We start from the raw sequence: 26,982 nt of genomic DNA, 5'->3' as shown, positions 1-26,982 counted from the left end.
TCTGCTGCCCTCCCTTCCTCCCTCCCTGCATCCAACATACAAGCACGTCACTTAGATTGATGGCACTGACGTACTTGGAGTTATTTCTTTCTTGTTGCCACTTATTGCACACACAGTCTATGCAGGAAGATTAAAAAATGTGGATAATGAAACAAAGATGTTTAAATATATTACAAAATAAAATCGGAAACGATGCAGCAAGATTTAATTTTATTGGCTTTACAAATACGTTCAATATGTCAGATGCAAAGGATTTAAATAGGAAATAAAAATGTAGAAAAAGGCTTTGGTAAGATGATCCTCTTTATTTCATTGACTAAAATGAAAATTATTTTTGGACTATATGTTTCAGTCTTTCTTCCCTCTGGTGGTCAAAAATCAAACAACAGAAGTTTATCGCACATCTTATCCACTAAGGATAGTGTCTACTATAATTATAATATCCCTCTACAGTGCAGTAAATGTACACATCATAATTCAATGGATCTGAATCAGTTTTCTGCATCAGCAAATCAGCTTTTAACATGAGACAACTGTACAAACCAAAACAGCTAGAGATTTATTCAAAGGTCCGTGATGTGGAGTTGGTGCAAAGCTCTGACTCCAACACGTTTACAGAAGTCAGATCGGACCTGACAGCTGTTCTCTATGATGAAACTAAAATAGCACAGGTGAACGCACCGCTCGGACGGTTCGGATCTTGACTCGTGTCACAACTGATGCATCACTTTTCCAAAAGGGAGATGAGGCCGCTTTTGGCCCGCCGGGCCTTCTCTATGCTCTCAAAGGTCGGCGTCCCCAGAGGCAGGTCCAAACGGTCATGCTCAGAGGCTATGATATTCTCAGCTTCGCCTGAAGATGCAAAGGAACCAAACGTAAATGTTTTGCAGCATATCAATGTCATGGCCGCTGTCATCGTACTCGCACAAATACAGCTGTCTGTTTTCCCCTGTAAGGCAGTAACTTTTTGTAAACCCATAATCCAGCCGCTGAAAGTCAGCATTTCTGATTTGTAGTACCATTAATAAGCATTTATAATCGTATACAAACACTCAATGAATTAGCACCTCTTAACGACTCTTCTAATAATTCTTTTTCTTTCAGGATGAAATGACAGTTTCTAGATTGTCGATGGATGGATGGATGGATGGATGGATGGATGGATGGATGGATGGATGGATGGATGGATGGATGGATGGATGGATGGATGGATGGATGGATGGATGGATGGATAAGGGAGATACTGGATAATGAAGGAAGGATTAACACTAAACAGTTAAGAAAATGTGAAAAAATATGTAAGAACAGAAAGAACGGCAGTATGACATAAGGACTGAAGGATGTTCAGAGGGGAAAAAGAGGTCAAAAGGAAAGAGAACCACATGGAAAGAAGGACAAACCTTTAGACACTAGGGTCGGGGTTAATGTCTCAGATTAAAGGAGGAGTGTGTGCATTTATCTCGATTCTCATTTTATGTTTTCATATCTGGAAAATTCTGAAAATATTGAAATTTTTTATGGTAGCAGTCTGGGTCTGAATGTTAAATAAGGACTCAACGTGGCCTTCCAACAAGGAAATGATCCCAAACCCACATCAGAACTAGTTTTCGGATTAACAGAAAAGGATCTTTAAAAGTTACCAATCCAAATCAACTATACCAAATAAACCAAACCAATTGGTTATTTATATAGAAACATGTCAAAAGCTAAACGTGGTGATCAAATACATTAAGCTTGTATGTAGAATTTTGTCAACTAGATCCACAATGTATTAAGTAAGTTATCAAGTTTTTTTTTTTTTTTTTTTTTACAAATATTTAAGGTAATTATTAAATTACTTCACCCTGAAAAAAGGAAGAACCCAATTTTTAAGGAGACCCACCAATCATGATAGCCTCACCTCTCATCCGGTAAATGAGCGTCCCATAGGCGCTGTCCATCTGATAGGCAAATATGAAGCCCAGAGGGACAATCGGAGCCAACATGGCAGGCCTTTTTCTTTTAATGGCTCTGAGGGACAAAAAAAAAAATGTATACATTCTTCATCAACATAGAAAGAATTTCACAAGACCTTATTCAAATAGAAAAAAAAAGAAACAAGTTGAGTTTCTTGTCTGTTACAAGTAGACGTGTTATTTTGTGTAACATTTCCGCTCGCGGCATCTGTAAATACCAGTGGATGATCACCTAACCTGTGAAGACTCGCACTTCACATCAGTCACACAGGTCGAAGCTGTTTCCTGAGAGATTTACTATTAAAGGAGGAGTGTGTGCATTTAAAAACAGATGTTTGTTCCACCTCTTACCCTGCTGTCAGTCCCACTGTGGCTACAGCGAAGAAGGAGCCAAAGTATTTGAGAAACTCTCTGGACCAGGCCATCTGCATGGCCATCTGTCGCTCTCTCATCTGGTTCTGCATCAGGATCTGACGTTCCATCTGTGTGGAAATACGCAAAAAAGGAAGAAGAAAATGGGTTTTTATTAACTGCTTGGTTAAAATAAAAACCAACAGAGCTCTATCTGAATTTAAAATAATTCATGCTCATCTAATACATTTTCTAAAATAAGCTAATGAAAATATAGGTATCTGTATTAAATTTAGGGCTGAAACAATCAGATTCATTATGATTAATCGATTAATAATCGTGAACTAATTTAGAAATCGATTAATCGTTAACTGGAGCATAAAGACTGTAAAACATGTCTTTAGGTGACAGAGGGACCAAATTAGAGCAGTACTTATATCAACTTTGTAAAAGAAATACATAAAAATCATGCATTTAAGATGAAAAAAACATTTTAGTCTGTCAGTGCTTTATTCAGAATTTTTCCACTTCACCTTGTTTAATTTGGTCAAAACTCTTCTTTAAGGAACCTTTAGCTACAGTATCTGATTATTAATGGATTAATCGAAAAAACAATCCACAGATTAATCGATTTGCAAACTAATCGTTGCAGCACCAATAAAATGAAATAAAAAATAAATTGTCAGAATTTATTTTGATGGGATCATGTAATGAATAGGAATCATCTATTAAAGGAACAATAAAAAAAAAATGCTTTTTTTTTTTTACATATAATTGAATGGCTCAGGGTGACTGTAACAAACATTCTTCTTTATTTCTTTTTCTAAAAAACAATGTCTGCACCAATCAGAAATTGAAAAGGCAACAGCAGGTCATTAAGATCTCTAAACACATGCTCTCTTTTCTGTAGTGTTGATGTCTTCCGGCCTGATGAATCATCACACCTGACTTGTTTGGAGCTGAGGTTCTGATTTAACACTTTTGTTGTAGCTCAAATGAAAGCGCCTCTTTAAGGATATACATTGTTATCATGCAACAGAAGAGTGTTTATAGTTTCCATCATTTTGAAGCAGGTTGTATGAGGCTAAAAGATTCATTACTCAGGTTTAAATCATAAAAGCTCAAACTCATACAAAAAAAAAACATGTGGTTTGATGCTCCTTTATATTAAATTAACTAAATAAAATCATATGTCAGTTTATGGGGTAAGCTTGAGATCGATATAGCTTATCACTGCAAGTTGAAAAGGTTTGAACAGCTGCTGCAAATTCCGATGGCAGGTGAAAAGTCTGCCTTATCTTTTGAAGAAAAGAAGCATCATGTTGAATGTATTACTTTCTGTTATTTTGCATATTCTCCGACTTTGAAAACTTAAAGTTACAGCAAGCAGCAAAGCTGTGATGGAGCGCTTCTCACACAAAGCGTGGGTCAGACTGCTGCAGCCATGCTGATTAACCTCAGTAAGGTCAATGTTTTGTCTCCCGTTTCCTGTCTGACACGCACACTCCAGCCTACGCCCATTTAGACAAATACATGCATCCTGCCTGATTGACTGACATTCTCCGTTAAAAAGCCTTTTATTTGCCAAAAGTGAAAGAGTCAGAGATGAGGTTTTGTTCGTCTCCCCCAACGAGGAATAGACTCTGACCTGGTGATGATACAAAGCCACCATTCAGCTGAGCTGACGACACGAGTCAAAGAGGTAAATTATACCATTTTCTTTGAACTGCGTTCATTTGACAAATTTACGCTGACAGGTCCTTTTGTGTCCCTGTGTGGCCGGCTGATCTGTTTAACTGCGTTAGAAATAAAATTGTACACTTTGCACAAAAACATCCTCAAGACCAAAGAAATAACATCTAATTTTTGGTGACAGATGAAATAAATGGCATTCTAAGGAAAAGTGAACAAAACAGAAATGTCTGCCTGAATGACTCGGAGACAATTTAATAAGGTTTTATAAGGGAGTTGGCTACATACTGACCCAGCATGCAATGTCTTTAACTATTAAACACGAGCATGACCACCCAATGCCTTCTTCGGGATGACAGTAGGCATGACAGATAGGCTGGAAAATGGTCATCAGCTCCATATGTGGTTTCGCTGGAAAAATCTTTTTAAGCAAGTCAGACAACATACTCAGCTTGTTGCTGCACCTCTTATTCTTTGAACAACTTCGTATCTGGCGTGCCTCATAATAGTATACCCTATTACCTTTGAATTACAATCAATAACAAGCAAATGTCTTTAGCAGTAGTAAAAACAGTGAACTTGGTGGCAGAGTAGAAAATGTTCAGCAGCTGCTGTGGAGAACTGTACATCATCAGATGCAACAGTCTCTGTTGGACCTTCTTCCAAACTGAATTTATGTGAAGACCACCCCAGGTTACTAGAGAAGATGGTTGAAATTAACCACAGTCAAGCTTCACAACGTTGTTGAGGCATTGTGAGGGGATGTTGACTAGAAGGCATCAATTTTTAAGTGTTTTTTGCTAAACCAGTAAGCCTACATTTCACACTCACCAGCCACATTAAGGGCGGATTATACTTCTGCAACCGCACACATCAAATGTCCCTTGCGTCTGGTCGCAAACCAGTTTTGCTGGTATGCTTCTGCAACTTCGGTCTGGAATTTCTAGGGACGGACAGCAGTTTCCCGCCAAAGAGCTAGAGGGAACCTATTTGAGAACTCGTGAGAACTTCGGCGGATGGTCACGAGAACTTCTTTGGCGGTGCCGGTGAGAATGTTTATTTTCCAAAACAACATGTCTGAGGCATCATACAAGCGGTGTACTTCCGAAACTCCTCGATCAACCTTTCGTCGTGGTTATCAATTGTTGTTATTACTGCTCGGTTTTTAAAAATGGCGTGTCCCGGCACCGAATGAAGAAGGACCACAGAGACAGTCATAAGGCATACCAAGGACCAATCACAGTTGCTTTTTGTCTGCGCACTTCCGCTTGTCTGTGCCGATTTGAGACCGTCCGACGTGTAGTCAGGATTTCTTTGAGGTGCGTTACGACAGCTGCAGAGCCTCTGCATGGGGGGGCGTGGCACAGAGACAGATTTGACGGTTGCAGAGGCTATGCATCAGAAGTATAAATTGACCTTAAGTCACACCTTGCTAGTACTTTTTTCCTTTAGAACTGCCTTAATCCTTCCTGCCATAGGTTAAAGAAGGCTCTGGAAACCTTCCTTGGAGAGTTTGGACAATATTAGCAGTGAACTCATGGCCATGTTCAAGAAACCGCTTAATGACTAGTGCGATATCCGGCTGGGTCATAAAGGGATGGATAAGGTCCGCAACAATACTAAGGTAGGCTACGGCATTGACATTATGCTTAGTTTGTACTGATGCTACGATCAGACCGCAAGTGCAGGAAGCAGCTAAAAAACTTCTGCTGCTTCATTTTTGATGCTTTTAAACATTAAGGTCCGATGAGTGTGAAGTGCAGCTTTGACGCTCCTGAAGCGTGTCCAGTAAGGTGTGTACCGATGCAGGTAAAAAGTAGTTTTAATATGTTTTTAAGAGATAACTTCATTTGTGCGGTCAGTTCATTGAGATTACGATCCTGCCTTCAAATATAATGTTGCTGTCTAAGCTGCTCAGAACCCCGTACACCAGTGGTGCTCTGTCCCTGGAATTCCCCTTCAAGGGCAGCCTCTGGCGCGTCACCTCTTTGAGGTTTTCTGCTACTGTTCAACGGCGGCTGGAAGGGGATTTTTTATGTGTAATTTAAACTGCAGGGACCAGAATAATAAAATCAAACATATTTTGCTGGCAGGTTTTCACATTTTAAGTTAATCTAAGTTGATAAAGTGTTTCAGAGGAGTGATCATAGCGATCTACATCAGCAGTAGGGGTGGGTATTGGCAAAGAAGTCATGATTCGATTCGAATCACGATTCACATGACACGATGCGATTCTATCACGATGCATCATGATACTTGAAATATTGCGATGCATTGCGATATTTTCACTGAACACTGTAAGAAAAGATACAGCCCTTACCAGTGGCTGACTGGCTGGGTATGATCTGAATAGGGTCTTCAATTGATACCTAACTGAAAGCAACTGAATTCATACATAGCTGTATTTATTGAAATGACTTTTGGAGGTGTTGCTATGAAGACAAATACTGGACAGAAATATTACTATTACTGGCGTGAACACACTGACAAAAAGATCTTAGGATTCATCAAACTTAAAATAACAAAATAAGGATAATCAGAGCCGTTTACATGGCCTCAGTGGTCCTTTAAACCAATGAAACGAAAACATTCAAATGTATATTTCCCCTTTTGCAAATGACGTGCACCATATCAATTTCATTTTTACCTTCTTTGTTTTTAAAGCCTAAATGCATCCAAGCATCTGACTTAAAATGTGATGGAACCGCGGGGCAAAATTTCATAGTGTCCTCCATGTTTCATTTCATATGACTCGTCGCAGTATCCCACGGCCAGACATGCTTGTGACACAACGCAGCGAGCGTCAACACATGCGCAGCGACATCTGCTGGACTGGAAGTTGTGTACATTAAAGCTGCAGTCTGTAACATTGAGAAGAGAGCAGACTTCGACTGAAAATTTGAAGAAAAACAGGTTTCACGCCACTCCCCCACCCTCTCTGCTTCACTCATGCCCCACCTCCAAGCTCCACCGCTCTCACAGCATCTGCGCGGCTACCGCATGCGACCAGAAGCGTCCAAGCAGCGTACGCGGCATGGAGTGTGAACCGGTAAGAGCAATAACACTCACCTCCAAGCAGCTAGATATAAGATGATGGTTATACCGAAGTTTGCCGTGTAAGCAGTTGTCGGCAGGGGCAGTAAGGGCAGTTTCTCTTTCGCTGGTGGCTGTCGCTCAGCCATGACTTCCACGCGCGTCCTCCTGACTGCGGCAGCCGGGTGCTGCGGCAGGTTAAGCGGTGGGGGGGGGGGGGGGGGGGGGGGGGGGGGGGCTGTGATTGACACTCCATCAGACGCTCCTCTGGCTGTGATTGGTTGTTTTGACTCGTCCCGAATTATTCTTTCCAGATTGAAATACAGGCAGTAGGCGGGACCAATTGAAGCAGTTTTTTTTCACAGGTTACATATCACATGTACTGCTGTCTGGACATAGGGACAGTTTTAGCCAATATGACAAAAAAGTGATTTTTACAAACTTACAGACTTCAGCTTTAATGGTGGACGCACATCAGCAATAGCTGATGTGTGCCCACCAGATGTGCGCCCACCATTAATGTATTTTGTTTGTTCTTTTTTTTTTTTTTTTTTACTAATCAATTTTTGCCTTCAAGAATCGATACAGTAGATCACAAAAATTAGAATCGCGATGCATCGTCATGATGATTATTTTGTACACCCCTAATCAGCAGTGCTGTTTCTGTCTCCCTGCGAGCTCCCAAATTGCTTTTCTGATTTGTTGATGTGGCTTATTGGGCAGCAAAAGTTAAATTTTTCCAACTCCAGCAGCTGTTTCTTTCGCAGCATATCCCCCATATCAGATGCTCAGAAATTCATAAGGTGCTGCTTCAGCTGCTCAAAACATGCTGCAGGACCTTTTGCTGCGCTTCGATGCATGACTTTGCATGTAAATTAGCTGCTTCTGCTGCCTCTAGCACGTGCGGTCTGAACGTAGCATAAGGGTTAGGAGTTTTGTACTATAGTAGGAGCTCTGCTGAGATGCAGTCATTTGTGTTCAAAGAAAAGAGAAGTGGAGAGAGAACACATCCCTGAGGGACTCCTGTGTCAAACGATCAAGAGTGGGAGAGGATGCTTCCTAGCTCTACTCTTTGCTACCTTTCAGTGAGGAGGCTATTGATCCACTGACAGGTGGTGCCTGGTGCCATGAGCTAAACATACCTGTCGATGAAACATTTGAATCATTTCAGGGATTGGCAAGGCTGATGTCAAAATAATGGGTGTCAACTTTGGCTAAAGAAACCTGTATCGGTCGATCTCTAGTAGAAACACATTCTAAAGACTTGCAGTTGTAACTGCAGCTGAAGAACTCATGAAAATACTGATTCAAGGGGCTTGAATATGAATGCACACCACACTGTTCATATTATTTATTTGTTAAGACTTTGGAAATCATGCCTTTTTTTTTTAACCCCTTAACAATAATGTCCACTTGTGTTGTTTTGTGTTGTTTTTTCTGCTCTAATATGCAAACACTTGACTATCTGACATGGATCAAGTATCCCTGTTGGTAAAAACTTGATGTGCATCTTGTTGTGAATATCTAAAGCAGACCAGGTGGGAAGTACTTTTCAACTAATGCTAGTTATAGCATTGACGGAAAGAAAAGCAAGCCTAAGCGTCACTGGGAGGAAAATTACAGTCTAAGCCACTTGGAGTAACAAAGCGCAATCAACCCTTAAATGGAATTTAATTGTATTTTTCTCAAATATCCACAGTTGGACAGAACTTTAAGGGTATGATCAATAGCAAGGAGTTTTAAACAGCTTCAGCCAACAATGCTTAAACAAGACAATTGCCATGCTGAAGTTTGAGAAAGTCTTGGCAGTTTTCAAACTTAATGAACACATAGAATGATAAAACAATGCACACCAAGAAGGCTTTAAAAATTGGTTAACAGCATTTTTCTTTCTAGTACTGCTTTACTATGAGCAAATCAACTAAGAGGCGTGGAACCCCAGAACAATCAAAGTCCCCCACAGTTAGTAAGTGGTCATGGAGGGCCGCCATGATCAATTTAGATGCTTGATACTTCCTGATTTGTGTCTGTAAAAAATAAAACATGAGGAGTTTGCTTAATCTTCTTAAATCCCTTTGCCTCACTTCCAAATATTTTCCTCAGCAGAGTGATCTTTGTTTCCCTGTGATGAACTGGTGAACTTTGTTTTAAAGCAATAAAAACTTTAATCAGTCCATCTCCCTTTTTGGCAACAATACACACAGTAAGTGACTCAAAACATCTGAACGTAACGGTCAGTTTCAGTTACGATTTTAGACTTGCACCAGTCTGACTAGTTTACAAGCTGTTTTTTTCTCAAATCAAAAGATAATACGATGAAGACATTACCTTTGTACAAATTTAAAGACTCTACAGACTTTATGGCAGAAATTTCTAGAGTGGGCAAATAATAAAAATAGAGCCTGGAATAAACAGAAAGTGGATGGGAGGAAATTAACAAAAAGAAGGAAGAAGTCAAGGGAAGAATGAAAGGGAAAAAGTAGGAAAAAGGTTAAGAAAGGAAAGGATGAAAGAAGAACAAGGAATAATGCAAAACATGAGGTGGAAGAACAAAAAGAAGCAAAAACTAAAGAACACTGCAGGTAAGGTTATGCTACAAGTGCAGCCAAGACAGAAAGGTAGGAACGTAGTAAGTAAATGAGGAAGGAGAGATGGAGGGACACGAGGAAACAGTGAAGGAAATGAGGAAAGGACATTAAAACAAATAAATAGGACATGATGAAAGATGGAAATATGATCTGAGAGGGAATGAGAAGTAGGGCCAAAAGTATGAAAGAAGAAGGAAGGACAAAACACAAAGAGGACAAAAAGAAGAAGGTGAAGAAAGAAAAACAAAAAAAGAGGAAATGAGGAAGGAAGAAAGGAAGGACAAAAAGAAAATAAACAAGGTTGAAAGAAATTACAGCATTAACTCTGCGGGATGGGAAACAGTCTGGATAATTAAACATACTCATATTCAAACAATAAATAAACTAAAATTTCTTAGAATAAAAACAAGCATTAGTCATTGCCAATCAAAAGATCCCTATGGTGACTCAGCCATTAGTACGGTAAGCCTGATTAACATGGCTGTAACCTGGGAACTGCTGTTGGTTTTAACTGTGGATGTTTTTTGGGGTTTCTGTGGGAACTTTTACCTGTACTTTATATGAAACTAACCACTGGAATTCACTGACACCATCAGTGGCACGTGCTGACTGTACTGATGACATGTTTCAGGAAGTGGGAACTTACAGCCAAAACTGAGAGCCAAAAGGTACTGAGAGAAGCTACTGGCAGAGCAGATGAAACTAAATAACGCGGATGATTCTAGAAAGTAATGATGGTTCAATTGGATCATTAATAAGAACAGAAAGCAGGAAAAAGACCCACGCATACACATTACGCTGTAGCGAGAAATGCTGAGTGAAACAAATACTGACTAATCAATGCAATGAATCAGAAACAAGACTGAAAACAGAAGAAGCAGCACTTTTACATCACACAAACTATAAAGACACATACTTAACGGTTAAAAACACCTGAACATTGATCAATGGAAGCACCAACATCCATAAAGATTTTCTTACTTTGTCAAGATTTGTCTCTAACTCCCGTTGAAACAAATTACTATGTAGAAAAAAAACTCAATGAACAGCCTGCTAGGAGTTCTTGTATCTTCACAAATATGTTACAACATTAGAGCCAATACAACATTATAATTGAAAGGGTCCTTTTATGACTCTACAAAATTCTATTGCATGCATTTCTGTTTAACACTATTTGTTTATAATCCGTTTCTCCATTTACAAGATCCTCTGACCTTAGGTACATTACTGTTCTTACAAGTCAGCATTTTCTTAGAGGAGTGAAAAGAAAGTCGAAAATCAGATGGAAAATAGCAAAAATAATTTGTCTGCCAAATGGGATTATGGTGGAGTTCATTAAATCAGTTAATGTATGTGTAAGTAAGTTCTGCCAGCAGATGGCGACAGTGTACAACAATGACTGCTGCTTGCACCTGTAGGAAAAGGCTAAAAAAAGACAAAGTAAACACTATCAGGATAACCTCTTAATATTCACCTCATTTTGGGGAATTCTCGCCTATTTTGAATACCCAAAATGGAAAAGCAAATAACTTAGGAACTGTAAGCCCAAATTACATCTGTGATACACTATTTAAAGGCAACACCTTCTAGTTTCTGAATATATAGATAGACAATGGGTGAGTAAAACACCCAAGCTGCATCAAACAAGATTTAAAGTTGTTTTGTTTTTTTCTCAAAAATAATAGTTCTTTTTTAAACAGCAGTTATAAAGACATGCTTGCTTGTTGTAGCTGCTTTGTCATGGTACATTTCAGAGATGGGAAGTAACGAAGTACAAATACTTCGTTACTGTACTCAAGTAGATTTTTTTGAAATTTTTACTTTACTTTACTACTTATTTTTATGGCGACTTTTTACTTCTACTCCTTACATTTTTACACAAATATCTGTACTTTCTACTCCTTACATTTTAAAAAATTGGCTCGTTACTTTAGTTTTGAATCATTTCAATGGATTTACCGTTATTATTTTTCACGTCATCAATACCAAATTCAATCTAATTGGATGGGAATCTACATTGCATCTGAAGCACCACTACAAGATGAATCGACAGATTCGGCGGTATTCATTCGTGGCAAATCATTGCAGCTTGGTGGTGGTGGCGTTAGCATAGTAGTATGGACGACGAGATGATTGAAAATGAACACAACGGAGATCTAGTCCTATTGGCAGAATGTAGGCAACGGCATGAAAAAAGTGGTTTCTACTTTTACTTTTATACTTTAAGTAAATTTACAAGCCTGTACTTTGTTACTTTTACTTGAGTAAAGAAGTTTAATCAGTACTTCCACTTTTACCAGAGTATTTTTTAACACAAGTATCTGTACTTTTACTCAAGTACGGAAAGTGAGTACTTTTGCCATATCTGGTACATTTTGACATGCTGCCATGTCTGTGTTAATTGTGATTTGGTGCTCGCTATGTCCATAAAATGAACTAGGTGGTTGAATAGTGGAGAATCTAAGCTTTCCAACAATGGCTAACATGTCTATAATAGTAAACATTTTAAAAGTGTAATTTTCATGCATTCTGAGTTATTTGTAAACGCTTTAAAACGGGTGGGTTTTCAGAGGTTAAACACTTAGCATATACTGCTTTATTTTCATGTAAACACTGGTTTTGGTGTTTCTTTATAGGCTTTGTATGTGACTGGATTTCTTTAAATAAGCAACATCGGGTTTTTTTTCCATGTGGACTCATTGTGCAAACCAGAAACACCCACATGAGAGAGCTCTCTCTACAAAGTGTGATTTTAGTCTTTCTCCTGTATTGATGTCAATACTGGAAGGATGCTAACATTAATCCGCCTTGCTATCTCCACTCATCTTCTCTATTCCCCCAAAAGGAGCGATTCCAACAATCAGGGTCTCACCTGTACGCAGTCAGTTGGGTAACTTTCTACCTATTGTGATGGTGAAATGATTACATCTAAATATGGCAAACTGCTAAAGTCACTAATGCTACATCTACATGAATGCACAAACACACAAGTCAAATTCCTTATACTTTGGCATGAAAAAAAGAAGAAGTTATGAAGAGGGGTCCAGAGGAGCTGTATTCATTTATGTTTCTCCTAAAATTAATTAAACATGAATTTAAATAAAATTTAGTAAATTTTTCATATAAATAAAATACCCAGTTATGACTTAACTTTAATTTTATTATACTTTTGTAATGGCAAGTATCATAATATCTTGAGATATTTACACACATGCATATTATCATTGTTTCATACCCCTGATCTTTAACATATTGTATTGCTGTTCATTATTGCAGCAGTGAAATATAACTGACTAAGTAGGGCTGAAAGATTTTACTCCAAATTTAAATTTGTGACTATTTGCTAACCAGTATTGCAATTAGATTTTTATTTTTCATTATACTAACCACAAGCAGACAGATGCTTCACTACAGGGTTTAATTGTGTTTATGACCATTAAACCCTGCAACTGTCGCAGGATCTTACTGTAGTTTCTCAAACTCCTTCTCACATGCATGGATCTGTCTAGGCGCTCGCTTCAACTCTTTCTCCCTTTATGAGTGGAGGCAAACCCACCCATAAGTGTACTGCCCCCACCTAAAGGACTTGAATGGGAAACTCAATTTCTTACTCTTATTAAATGAAATGTGACCAAAATTGAGAGCCTCTGCAGTTAAACAAAAAGGCATTTTGTTAGATTGTGATTATACTGCAAATCTAAAAGCAATTTTTTTTCCACAGACAGCAGTCATGGAAACATTAGCTGTTACTACCCCTGTTTAAACACCTCAAAATAAAAACGGATCTGTTTTTGCAAAAGCATCTAAATCTAGCACTGAAAAACTTGCAAACATCTAATCCTTGATATAAATACTGTTATTCACTTGAGGTTAAATATCAAAATGAGAATAAATGGCAAAATAATTTTCAACATTAATGATCCTATTAAAATAAATTCAAAGGGGCATTTTTATTTAGACTTTAATTAAGCTTATCAGATATTATAGAACATTTAATTGGTAATCAATAAGGTTCAGTTTCTCTAGAGCATAGAGTTGATTTCTATTTAGGTTGTGCTCCACAAAGGTGAACAAGGACACTATATAGTGAATAAAAAGAGTGGTATCTTCAGGGTTTTAACACAGACAGTAGGTGTTATCTGCAGGCCACATATAAGTTTTGCTTAACATAGGCAACTCAAGCCTTCTGTTAAGTACGGAGGAGGAACTGTAACGCTATGGGAAAGCTTCCCATCCAAAGTGACTGAGAACCTCGTTAGAGTTCATAGCTTCCTGAATGCTTTCAAGTTCTAGAGTATTGGAAATAAATATCTGATTGCCTTTAAAAAACAACCTGTAATGGGTCGTCACCTGTTGTTAAACCAAAACCAAGTAACTTTTCAACCTTCATAAAATATTTTAATAACTTTTGTAATTATGTGTTGACTCACAATTAAATGAATGACAACTTTATCATGGCCCAAGGAGGTCTGTATCGCTTTCACTGACACTAAGGTGGTGCTGCTTTATGGTATCCGTCACTTCTCCAGTCATTATAAAGACGGAAGTCGATGCGGCTACATTTCCCTGAGAGGCTGTATAGTGGAGGAATTTGTGCAGGATTGACACTCAGGCAAAGCGGCACCTTCCTGCTGGGATCTATACATGTGTTTACTCTGAGATGGTAAAACTTAACTTTATATTTATCAGTTTCAAGGCTCTAATGCAGTCAGCACATCAGTTGCTGATGAGTCCGGTGAAATGGCGGGGAGTTGGGAGGAATCAGTGCAGGAATACAGTACGAAACCAAACCAAACGTCTGTTATTATCTTTACATGACATTGTTTTACCACAGTTGGATTTATTACTTCACTGTTATTCTCAGCCACTAGAAACAGAAATGTAGTTCAATCCACCTGCAGGTGACGGGGACATCAGGATTTTACCACGCTGTACCCTGGTACACATGGGAAATGTGGTCTTCCTTAAGACTACAGCTTTTGTCCACTTGGGGAAGCCAAAATAAACCAAAACTGAAAGAACTGTTTTAAATTGGATTAGATTCCAAACCAAACCAAGGGGATATGTTAAACTGAAAAGCCTGTTGGATTAATTGTACAAGTTATTCTACTTTAATCATATTATACTTATACATTCATATTTACACATTTGCATATTCCTGTATACTTGTATTACACAAAGTGTTGAAATGTTTCACTTGCTGTCTTTCTAATGCTTGTTATTAGTGTGTGCAGGAAGCAAGGTCAAGGAGAATGGAGAATTGCACGTACTGGCACCGGATGAGGAGTGAAAGCTCTCCTTATCTTATGATATTGTATGATGTGATGCAGAACTTCTGGTTCCGACTGGTTTTCACCCCCTCCTCCCTTTTAGCAGTCGGAACCAACATTGTAGCCAGGGAGTTCCTTAATAAAAGTTTGGAGAAAGCGGAAACTGTTTCAGAGTGGGTTGGAGGTTGTAACTGAATGCAGTTTCTGACCCCCTTTCCTTGCAAGTAAATTATACTAAATTCTCTGTGTCTTTCTTTTGTGCAGGTTGAATAAGGTGTTTGGTGTTTAAACCTAACAAGCCTCTTACCAGCTAGGCTATTTCCCACAACAAAGCTGTGGAATAAGCTGCTGCAGACTGGGGATCAAGAAAGGTGACCAAGAACAGCATTTTACTGTAATAAAGTTAAAATTGGGCAGCATTAGGACAGCAAACCAGTAAGTATGGGGTCGCAAGATCTGCCTCCACACTCAAACTAAACACTATAACCAAATAGTAATAAATAATCCAAAAAATGAAACAAATATTTTTTTGTGTTGTAGTAGCCACATCCAGCCTGGTTCTCTGTTAAGCTGTAACACCATTATCTGAGCTGCTGCTGCTGTCAAAAACCATTATAGATGATAAATCTGGACCTGTCTTTCAGTGTTTAGTCCCGTTTCTCTCCTGGACATAGCTGTAGCCTCTGCTTTTACATTGCCCTCATGAAAAGCAGCTCCAAAAGCCTGGGTATCACTGCTAATTGGTGTCATCCTTAATGACACCAGATGAATTTTATCTAAATAAATACATTGTTTAAAGTAAAAAAAACCTCCATAAAAATAAACGTGGCCAGCACAGGAACTGTTACTGAAATGACAGAGCTTGAGGACAGCTGACTTATTTTGAGAACAGAACTGTTCAGTTGATCAATATCTTTACTTGGAAACAGCATGGCCATTCTGCATGCTGGCGCCATCACAGAGTGACGAGGTTTCTAGGAAGGGCCGGACAAGCTGAGACAGTAACTGGAAACAGCAGTAAAGAAAAAGTGAAAAGAAGAAATGAGACGTGAACCAACCTGAAGGTGAGACCTTGAGAAGAAAAAAATAGCCACATCCAAGCGGAAAAATCCTTGACCTTTATAAAGGTTTCAAGCTTAATCAAATTTGGGCAAATGATCCACAAAGAAATGTGCAAAAATCATCACAAACTATCCTGGATATTTACGCTGGCCAGTACAAGCTGCTGGGAGGGGAAGCAGAACATCGGAGAGGAGTACCTACTTAACATATAATCACATTTTCTACCACATTTTTTAAACAATAAAAATTTCTTATCTAAAACCAAATTATTTCTGTCTAAAGATATCCAGCTTGTAAAAATGAGGTTGTGTATTAAGGTATACCAATCATCTTAAAAAGTCCAATAAGACAAATAATCTACCCAACTATAAAAATCCCCTCCAATCAAAGCTAAACTGAAACAAGGCAAGTTGTTCTGGGTAACATCAAAGTACTGGATGTAAGAATTGGTCCTAAAAGTAATCTAACATTTCATAAAACAAACAGAAACTAAATCCGTACTTTCCATTTTTAAAGTGTAATCTAAAAACCCCTCAGAGATGCATAAACATTGTCCTGAAGTCAAATCCCCTTACAGCAAACACTTTGAGGAAAAATACGTCTGTTTTATCGTATGGGCTTTTATACATTTGTAAATATACAAAATGCTAAATATAACACCCATAATACTCAGAAAAACATAAGCTAGAGAAGTTGGGTAGTTCCTACAATTATATCCTTTTCATACTATGTTAGGTTTTATCCTTTCTGCAGCCAATTAATTCAGGCAAAAAATGGAATCACATGCACATTTTTCACACTCTAAAAAGCACATCCTACATCTGAATAATCATGAAATACTTTGTTCTGTACAAAGTTGAATGTGCTGACAACAAATCACACAAAAATCATCAATGGAAATCAAATTTATTAACCAATGAAAGCCTGGATTTGGAGTCACACACAAAATGAAAGTGGAAAAACACACTACAGGCTGATCCAGTGTTGATGAAATGTCCTTAAACAAATCAATAGCTCCGATGGCTTCATCGTGCAGGAACTGCTTGAACTCCTGCCAAATGAGGTCTAGCATTGTCCTGCATTAGGAGGAACCAAAGGTCAACTGCACCAGCATATCTCATCTCATCTCGGTACCTAATGGCAGTCGTACTACCTCTGGCAAGTACATGAAAGCCTATGTGCCTATGCTGTGAAGAGCATAGGACACCAGTGGTGAATTTGCCAGTCCCGGTGTGTTCTCTTGCAAATACCAAGCATCCTGTATGGTGTTGCTCTAATAGTCCAACCCCCATCTGTGGATGTCTGGCCCTCATACCATCCTCATGGAGTTGGTTTCTAACCGTTTGTGAGACATATGCACATTAGTGGTCTGCTGCAGGTCATTTTTCAGGACTCTAGTGCTCCTCCTGTTCCTCCTTGCACAAAGACAGAGGTAGAAGTCCTTCTTACAGCCTCCACCACATCTCTTGGTGTACTGACCTGTCTCCTGGTTGCACTTCCAGCACACACTGACAGACACAGTTTACGTGTTCCGTTTATTTTTTGAGCAGTGTAAATTATCCACAAATAGTTACATTTAATTGAAAGGTGAACTAAAGAAATAGTAATGGTGGACTATAAACGTTTCAATTGAGTGAAAAATAACTTAGTCATAATTAAGACAAAACTCTTTATATATCATATTACATGTATAAGTATGCATGTAATAAATTCATCTTCGTGATAAAATAAGGTTATATACAGCAAGTATCTGTCCTGATGCTGTTTCACTATTCCATTAACAAGCAATACGCAGATAGAAACAGCCTTGTGCTGACAACCGTAGAACTATCACAAAGATAGACGGTGAAAAATGAGGCAGCTACTCAATAGAAACTGACTGTCCTGCAATGCCACATGGCAAACCGGAACTACAGTAACCGAGCAACTCTAAGTAACAGTAAAGCCTTTGCGGAGGCTCCTATTAAATTATCATGGAAAAAGAAAATTTCTGCTCTGATCAAATGCAAAACAACATCAGGGTAAGGTATATTTCAGTTAATCACATTTTTAAACAAAGTCATGGGATAAAACAAGCAAAATGCTATTTGCCCGCTAAGTAGATTAAAGATGAACCTTATTAGATTTCCTCTGTAGACTTGAAGAATTCTAGCATTGCTAATGCTCGTATCAGTATCTATAAGGACATTTGTTCTGGGTTTCAATAAACTCAACAGGTACATCTGAATGCCTCCACAGCTTTAGCTCCCGCCTCAGTGAACACCAACACTTATTGTATTTCGAGCGTTATTCAAGTCTTAGTCCACTTGGAATTTAATATTTTTGCACTTTTTTAGACTGGATTTCTGACTTATCTTCATTATTTTTAAAACTTAGTTGGGGGGTGCCAACTTGCTAAGCCCTTTTCTTCCTGGTTTACCCATTACATACGAGCAGGATCGTAGCTTCGGTTAGGCAATGTTTTTAATCGTAAATATCTACATCAGGGATTTATTTAATTACTGATTAAAAAAAATCAAAATGCAAAAATAACATATATTACATCAGCAGTAGGGTTGGGCAATGTGAAGGAAATCTAATATCTAGATATATTTGGACTATAATGCGATACACGATATATATCACGATACCTGATATATATAATGACGTTTATAGTACCTTCAAAAACAACAGGGTGCATAAAATTGCACTGATATACTCATTCAAACTTTTGGTTTCAAATATAAAACATTCTATTTAAATTACTTCAAAGCTTTTTACAAATAAGACTGTCACCTTATGTCTTTCAGTGCCAGTATTAGACCTTTAACATCCCAGCAACCAAACAGGGTACAAAGCAAAAAACACACAGTAAATAAAATGTAAAATAACTTTTGTGCATACCGTATTTTCACGACCATAAGGCACACCGTACTAAAAGGCGCAGTCTCAGTTATGTGTGCCATTTCTGTATTTAACACACGCATAAGGCGCACTGGATTATAGGGCGCGGGTTTTATATACAGGTACATGTCCTCTACTACGTTTAAATACCTCTACTGCGTATTTAAAAATAGAGCGGGAGCAAAACTGAGTATGACTGTTCTTTATTCATGTATTTATTAAAAAGTATTAATCAAACCTGGGAGCTGGCCATGAGACAGACACATCGCTGATGACACAGAGCGCTGTGATCACTCCTCTGAAACAGTTTATTGACGCATAAATTAACTTAAAATGCAGAAATCTGCTGGCAGAATATGTTCGCTTTTATTATCCTGGTGCCTGAAGTTTAGATTATTTAAATGAAAAACACCTACCAGCTGCCGCGGTGAACCGCGAGGAGCCGACCCGGCCAGAGACTGCTGTTGAATGGGATTCCAACTGACAGCGCATCGCTGTATGTGGGGGTCTGAGCGGCTCAGACAGAAATAATATTGGAAGGTGGGATTGTAATCTGGATGAACTGACTGCAGTGATTAAGTTTCAGGTGTATTTTCTCACTTAAAAACATATTAAAACTACTTTATTCCCACTGATCACAGCAAATATAGCTGCAAGGCAGAGAAAGGATAGAGTAGCTCCGCCCAACGCGCATCAGACACACTTTTGCACCGTGCAGCCAGAGCAGCAAAGCTGCTTCAGCCGCGCGTCAGAACTAACTGGTACAAGCAGCAAAAAGGAAGCAGCAGACGCGTGAACATATCATTACTTTGAACGGCCGGTTCACACCGATGTCGAGCGGTTGAAGGTCCTTTGTCAGACCTCCCGGAATAACAGCAAGCACAGCGTTCATTTGTTTCACCATGTTTTTTCACATCGGCTGTGAGATGGGAACGCATGGAGTCACAGATTAACAGCGATGGTGATGCGTGGAAAAAACCACCTGGTCTCCTTACATATGCCTCCCTCAGCCACTCTTTCATCATCTCCTCAATGTGGAGATGAGGAGTTCTGCATAAAGCACACACCTGTTCTTTTATACACAATCCACGCCCACACTTCCCCCTTTAACGTTCTCATGGTGGTCTCAACAACGTCCGCAGTAACAAAACACATAGGGCGCACCGCACTATAGGGCGCGCCGCACATTTTGAGGGAAAAAAAGACGTTTATATGCGCCTTATAGTCGTGAAAATACGGTAATAAAAAAAAATGAAGAATGAAAAAAGAAACTGACAAATACTGTCCAAAATTAGAGGATTATTAGACCATTTAAAAACTATTTGCATTGACCTTTACGTGCTTAGAATTTTTAAAAAAGCACAAAAAGTTGTAAAATTGATAATATTGCAAAGTTTAGAGAACATCTGCAAAACCTCTGAACAAGATCACATCACAGGTATTAGAGTATCTAAAAAGAAATTTTAATACTGTAATAAATAATTTCTTTTATTTCCCTCCATCTTTTCCTTTTCCTCTCTTATAGGATCACTTTTTCAATCGATGAGGCAAACGTCATCAGGTTCACAGCTGATTTATTTAATGTTTTAATTGGTGTGCTGACGCTAACATGCGTCTACAACATTCTTCGTTTTGCAGCGAATTACTTTTTAGATGGTGGAATAAATTTGTACTGTTACCTTTTGCAGCAATGGCTTTTGTGGCATGTCTTACAAATTAGCACCTTTTGTTTGACATCCTCGGCAAACAAAAGGTGCAATATAAACCGCTGCCATATATTGCTTAGCTGAAACACCTGCTAAGCAATAGTGTGCATTGGTGCCGCGCAGAAAATAATCCTGTTTAGAACAGGGGTCAATGATTCATTTAAATTGTGTGGGAAAAATAAAGCTCCCAGTGAAATAGATGCAGACGGCTTAATTTCGTCATGCAAATTTTCACTGGATGGTTGCGATAGAGTCATTTTAACTATAGTGCGTGGGAAAACTTGAGATAGATAGAGAATATTCAATATGTATAAAAACTTTGTATTGAACTGTAGTGAGCTTTTGGTTTATTAAGTCCTATAATATAACAATGCTACCTTATAACACACCACCGATTGTTGTAGGTTTTTGTAAAAAGCGAACCAGATTACCTGCTTCGAGGAAATTAAGATAAATATTAGGGAATTTAATCTTTTTTTTTTTTTTTTTTTTTTTTTTTTTAACAGTGTCCTGTCTGGCAAGGTGGCAATAAGAATAATTGTCTTGATGCCAAAAGGAGCCCAACAGATTTTACTTTCACAAGTGTAGCGGTATCGCAATTGCCATACCGCTCCACTTGTTTCAGGTATATAAATTGCTTTATTATAATTATGCAGGGAGTTTTACAGTTCATATGGACACTGCAATGTAAGTAGAGCAGAAAAACAGAAGAAGAAGAAGGAAAAAGAAAAAGAAAAAAACAGGACAAAAGATGAAAGAAAGAGGAGATAGGAAGGAGACAATGACAAAACATTTTCAGTCTGCTTCAATTTAATCTTTATCAGAAAACATATCTAATCGAGCAACTGTGCCAGTATCTAAAAGGATACCTTTCAACTGTAAGGTAACAATACAGGCACTGTAAAAGGTAAAAGTGTTCATCGTTGGTGTCTGTAACCATAAACTGCCCTAAAATCAGAATCAAACTCGCAAATGTTTTGGGTTCTGGATGGAGAACAGGAGAAAACCCCACAGTACCACAGGGAGATCATGTCAACTTCACAGAGGTTTGACCCGCAAGGAGATTCCAATCAACAATCCTGATGCTCTAAACATCTCGTCAAGCTCCCCCCTGTTAAAATGCATTATATAAACAAAGGCTACAGAAGTAACTGAGTGAAATTCCTGGGACTACAATTTACTCTTTTGGTTTTCTCTTAAAAGTTGTGAAACTCTGTTTCCATAATACTTGTGTAACTGTAACTTCCCGAATTGGCCGAACGTTGACTTTTACATGTCACAACAGAAAATGCAGAAGCGCTTTTCCTCTTAGATAGAAACGATCCTAAGCAGTTATAGAAAACGGCTGTGCTGAAATCCAATTGAGAGTCGTATCATCTACAAATCAACATGTCTAAAGAATGTTCCTCATCTGATTTTCTGTCCCTATTTTAAGACTCTGCAGCTCTTTAAATTGAAAAGTGTTCAATTTCTCACTGTCTGATCAGCTATAAAGGGAAAGATGAGCTCTTCGGAAGGAATCGAGCTTCGATGGGGATATTAAACACTGCTTCAAGGCTTCATTTTTCCAAATCAGCCCAATGTGTTGAATGAAACCCAAAACTTTAGATGAACTGCCTGCTCAGATTAAGAAAAACAATTGTATATGAAAAGCCCACAGCTCTACATTTAGCAGTCAAAATGTGTTTTAAAAAAAGGCTAAATAAAAGAGCATGCTTACGTCATTTGATGGCTTGCATTAGTTTTAAAGGCATGCGTCATAAAAAAATCAGACCCATACCCGGTACATGTTATGATGGATCTCTGGCTGGGAGCCATTATCCAAACACAATGACCGAGTGGCTTTGACTTTAGGCAAAAGCATGACAAGGATCAATTAGCAATGACTGATGGGACTTAAAAAGACAGACAGGAGGACATTCTTGACATCTTAATGCAGGGGGGGAGGTAACATCTTAAAGCATATAAGGTCACTCTGACTCCTTCAATTAAGTGATGTCAAATGGAATTTTTAATGGAAAAATTGAAAGTAGATCAATTATTTTAGATGATTGAAAAATTAAGAGCTCTCACCCTCAATAACCCTGGACATTTGACTTTTGATATTTAATTTATTTTATTAGTCGTTTAATTTTCCAACAGTACACAAGGCGGTTCTGTGTGAACTATAAAAATTAAAAGTAACTAAAGAGAGTTGAGCCGATGAAACAATGCAGATCAGCTTCAGTTATACAAAAGAAAAAATGCATCCAATATCCTTCAATGAGTCATCTCCAGGACCCATATGAGGGTGCCGTGAAATCCAATTTACAAACCTTCTCCAACATTGCATTGTGTTGTATTAGTCATCATCCTCCTGGTTTAAAGCTGGGAAGGCTGAGAAGACTTCAGGTGCAGAAAACAGAGCAACCCTTTTGGGATCTAAATGTGATAATTTCATTGACATTATGACACTCTCAAATCCCACCTGCTGCTCTCGGCAGCTTACAGGGTTGAATAAATCATAGGAAATTGTTTAGTGGAGAACGGAGGGTGTTAAATACAATAAAATAAAAAAAACTAGTTTTTGTTTGAATAAAAAAAAAAAACATGGAAAAAAACAGAAAAATAATAATCAGTGCAAGCTTATTTTATGCAGACAGAAATGCAGAGACACGAGGGAAACTGACAGCATGAGTTTGTGACTCATAAGTAAATACCCAATGGATAGGTCAGATCAGTGTTTCATCATAAGCTGAACTCTGATGTACGAAAGTATCCTTAAATATTATGATACCCATGCTGTAGTATTCTGAATACACTTATGAGACCTTAAGAGTCTTCATCGATTCTTTTTTTTCTTCCGTCCGTCTTTAAGATCCAATTCCTAAATAAAATCTATGGGTCCAACTAATAACCTACTGAAGCTGCCTAATTATTAAATTCTGGCTATATATGCACAGTTTAATCTTGGTATAAATGCAGCTTTTCTGTTAAGGCTGCAGAGGTTTGAAAGATTTTACATAAAACATCATTAAGACTAGGATTGAAACAGTTAATTGGTTTTTGAAACAATCATCAGCTAATTTAGAAATAAAATCAAATAGAATACTTTACTCTAAAACAGGGGTAACCAACTAAAAATCAGCGGGGTCCACATAAAGAAAATCAAAACCAGTAAAGGTCCGGAGACAATTTTAATTACAATCGGTTACTTTAAACAGAATTGAACACTGAAATAAAATGAGTTTTTTATGCATCCATGTTATACATTGACTTTTTAAATAAAAAATTAAGATAGATACCAGTGCCTCTTGGAGTTGCGCAAGAGGCACTGGTATCTATCTACAGCTGTCAATGGGCGAGAGGCGGGGTACACCCTGGACAGGTTGCCAGTCCATCGCAGGGCAACACAGAGACAAACAGGACAAACAACCATTGATGCACAAACTCATACCTAAGGAGAATTTAGAGAAGCTAATTAACCTAAGAGTCATGTTTTGGGACTGTGGGAGGAAGCCGGAGTACCCAGAGAGAACCCACGCATGCTCAGGGAGAACATGCAAACTCCATGCAGAAAGAATGTGAAAATATAAAACATAATCAGTTATAGGGCTGAAACATTTAATCATGATTAATCCCTTATTTAAATAATTGTCAACTAATTTAGTTATAGATTAATCATTAACTGGAGTATAGACTCTAAAACATGCCTATAGCTGACAGAGCGACCTCCTTAGAGTATTAATTATACCAAGATTGTAAACAAGTAAACATTATTCATCTAAAGTTGTAGGAAAACGGCCGTTCAAACATTTCTGAATTCTCCCGAGTGGTGCCGACATTACATGAGTGAACAAATTGAATGTGATTGGTTGATTATCGAAAGGGCACGATTGTTGTGGCAGAAGGCTCGCCAGCATGTTTGGTTGTGGCCGGTTTGTCGGAAGCATCTTGCTAACCAGTTAGCAACTTAGTGCTAGCAGGTTCCCAATGGGAAATTACATTGGGACTAGGGTTGGGAATTGAAAAGATTTTCACGATTCCGATTCCCTTTTCGATTCTATGAAATGATTCGATTCTTTATCGATTCTTTTTTCGATTCCAATTTGGGGGAAAAAGGAGAACAAACAGTTTGATTATCAGAATCAACTTTGTTTACTTAACTATTGCACAATCTTACAAACTCAACAAGATCAAGATGTCCACAGGAAATGTGAAACTGGAGTAACATCTGTGTTTAAATGAAAAATAAATATACAAGAACAAACTTAATAACCAACAATGTCTAATAACAAATGATGGGATAATAACCTATTTTAAATAACAAAAAATACTAATTATAAAACAGTAGTAGGAAAAATTAACAGTTCTTTTGCAGAAAGATGAGCATATCTGCTTTTTCTGGAAGGATACAGGATCTTTCAGGGCTTATGGTGTCTCCAGCCGTGGAGAACACCCTCTCAGATGGGGTGGAGGAAGCCTGCACACAGAGGTAGTTTTCAGCCAGTCAGATAGCAAGGGCAGCGTATCTTGCTTGTTCCACCACCACAGTGTGGCGCTATCCCTGCAGGGGATGGAGGGCAAGCTTTTATAGAGCTGGATTTCCTGATCTACCCTCTGGGCTAAGGAAAGACGGGGCTTTGATTCACAAAGTGACCGCAGCTCGTTGTCTTCCTCCTCGAATAGTTCTTCCAACTTGCGTAACTTGCGTACCTTGCGTAACTTACGTAACTTACGTAAAAAACGTGACGTAAGTCGTAAGGCTCTGGTGCTCTGGTGCTGCGGGAATCGAAAAAAGAATCGTTCAGTGAGCTGCCAAACGATGCCATGGAATCGGAAAATACGGAACCGGTTCTTAACAGGAACCGGTTTTCGATTCCCATCCCTAATTGGGACCAAGTAGCACTTAGAAACGACACTGTGAAGGAACATTGTGGACAGCAGAAACATGCAAGAGGAGGAGAAATCTGTGTTGGAGGTCGTGGACGAGTCTCCTCTGTCATACAGTTTTTATTTAAAGGAGAAAAGTGGGGACGATGATGTTGTGGAAGAGGACACCAAGGTGGCAAAAGCTTGGTTTGGTGTAGAAGGCTTACAGCCCTACATGTTTGAGCCCTTTCCTCGCATCGTTGCCAGTTCTGTTAGCTCTACGCCTGCCGAAGAAACAGACGTCCATCCCCGTGAACACTGGGACAGAACTCAATGGTAAGGTAAATTATTCTTATTTCTTATTTCAATCGTTGCGTATATTAGCTGCGACATATGAATCAAGATGCTAAGGCCAAAAAAGTTGATTGACAGAGGACCGTTGACATATGATAGGCCGAATTTAGGTGCATAAGCTGATGTATAACTAACTGGCCTACATAAAATAATGAAAAAAACCCCCACAGATTTTAAGGCAGGATTTTTTTTTTTTTATAGAAATTTTTTAACTTTTGGGACAATATTTTCTGATAAAGAGTACATTTTATATACATGTTTAAGCAAGGACGATTTGACATTTAATTAAGACTTCCCTACGACTTTAAGATAAAAAATATATATATATATAGTAATTATTCTGTCAACATGCTCTATCCAGAACACCTCAAGGGGAATAATTTGAATTTCACCTGGTTTAATTTTGTAAAAAATCTTCTTTAAGGAATCTTTTGCTTTCCAATTATTAATTTGCAGAATAATCGTTAGTTACAGCCATAGTATGTTAACCTATCACCACCAACCTGCCCTATTTTTCATTTATTTCTTTATAAATGAACGGATGCATCAGGTGAAAAAGGGTAGCAATGACTGCCAGTTTTAGAAGGCCTGCTGTCACCTGTTCTTACCTGCAGCCGTGAATTGTGAAGCATGAACTCCTGCTGCTTCTGTAAGTTTGCATCCATGGATTTAGACATTAGAAAGCCCATGTTGGAAACTGACAAAGAAGCAAAACATAAAGTAAGAAAGGTATTTAGCAAGTAAAACACAAGTAACGGATATGACACCTTACTCACGTGACTAACGGCTGTATTTGTTGACGTTATAGTGACCTTGTCCCTACAACATAGTAAATAAGTCTAATTTTCGTTGACATTAGCCTCGGCAAATAGATTAATTCGCTAATTATTTCGATAACAAGCCTGTTTGGCAATGTGTAACGTGAAAGACTTTGAAGTAGCCTCTTTATTTTGTTTCCTTTTTTATTTTTGTTAAACTGGCTATTGAGAGGGCTAATATGGCTAACCTAATTAAACAGCTTCCCCTGCTCCTTCTCCAAAAAATTTGTTTGAATCCGTTCCTTATCATTTATGGCCAAGTGTATACTTAAAGAAGTTACATACCTAAAATACTTTCAGGTGTCGGGCTTAAGAGGAAATAGATAACAAGCAGAAAGAGATTTGAGGTTGTTTATCAAAATAAAAGCTAGGTAAGCTGCAGTGCTGGTAACGGAAGTCCATATTGTGTTACTTCCGGA

At 38.3% G+C, this 26,982-nt stretch overlaps 2 protein-coding genes across 2 annotated transcripts in view; one reads left to right on the top strand and one right to left on the bottom strand.

The window, feature by feature from the left end:
• Positions 1-188: 188 nt before the first annotated feature.
• On the bottom strand, positions 189-26,982 carry plgrkt (plasminogen receptor, C-terminal lysine transmembrane protein). The gene is made up of 5 exons (XM_038283693.1): positions 26,849-26,982; positions 26,354-26,442; positions 2,307-2,437; positions 1,901-2,010; positions 189-852 (listed from the first exon to the last, which is right to left on the bottom strand). Exons 2-5 carry the CDS (start codon positions 26,432-26,434, stop codon positions 725-727), a joined length of 450 nt encoding a protein of 149 aa, XP_038139621.1. The 5' UTR covers positions 26,435-26,442; positions 26,849-26,982; the 3' UTR covers positions 189-724.
• Positions 3,924-26,982, top strand: part of LOC119782650 (programmed cell death 1 ligand 1-like) — a 36,749-nt gene continuing 13,690 nt past the window's right edge. The window contains exon 1 of the mRNA XM_038283688.1: positions 3,924-4,008. Within this exon, the coding sequence (XP_038139616.1) occupies positions 3,961-4,008 (48 nt within the window). The 5' untranslated portion in view covers positions 3,924-3,960. The remainder of the gene's footprint in view (positions 4,009-26,982) is intronic.

Source organism: Cyprinodon tularosa, unplaced genomic scaffold, assembly GCF_016077235.1.
Source record: "Cyprinodon tularosa strain WSP-4 unplaced genomic scaffold, ASM1607723v1 ctg196, whole genome shotgun sequence".
Classification (NCBI taxonomy): Eukaryota; Metazoa; Chordata; class Actinopteri; order Cyprinodontiformes; family Cyprinodontidae; genus Cyprinodon; species Cyprinodon tularosa.
This window is presented reverse-complemented; position numbering and strand designations above follow the sequence as displayed.

What these genes read in the sequence shown, in the direction of transcription:
- plgrkt (XM_038283693.1), bottom strand. Translation starts at nt 26,434, where the DNA reads ATGGGCTTTCTAATGTCTAAATCCATGGATGCAAACTTACAGAAGCAG. An exon ending in TTCACAATTCACGGCTGCAG is followed by an intron (nt 2,438 to 26,353) that starts GTAAGAACAGGT and finishes ATTTCCACACAG; the next exon opens with ATGGAACGTCAGATCCTGAT. An exon ending in GCTCATTTACCGGATGAGAG is followed by an intron (nt 853 to 1,900) that starts GTGAGGCTATCA and finishes TTGCATCTTCAG; the next exon opens with GCGAAGCTGAGAATATCATA.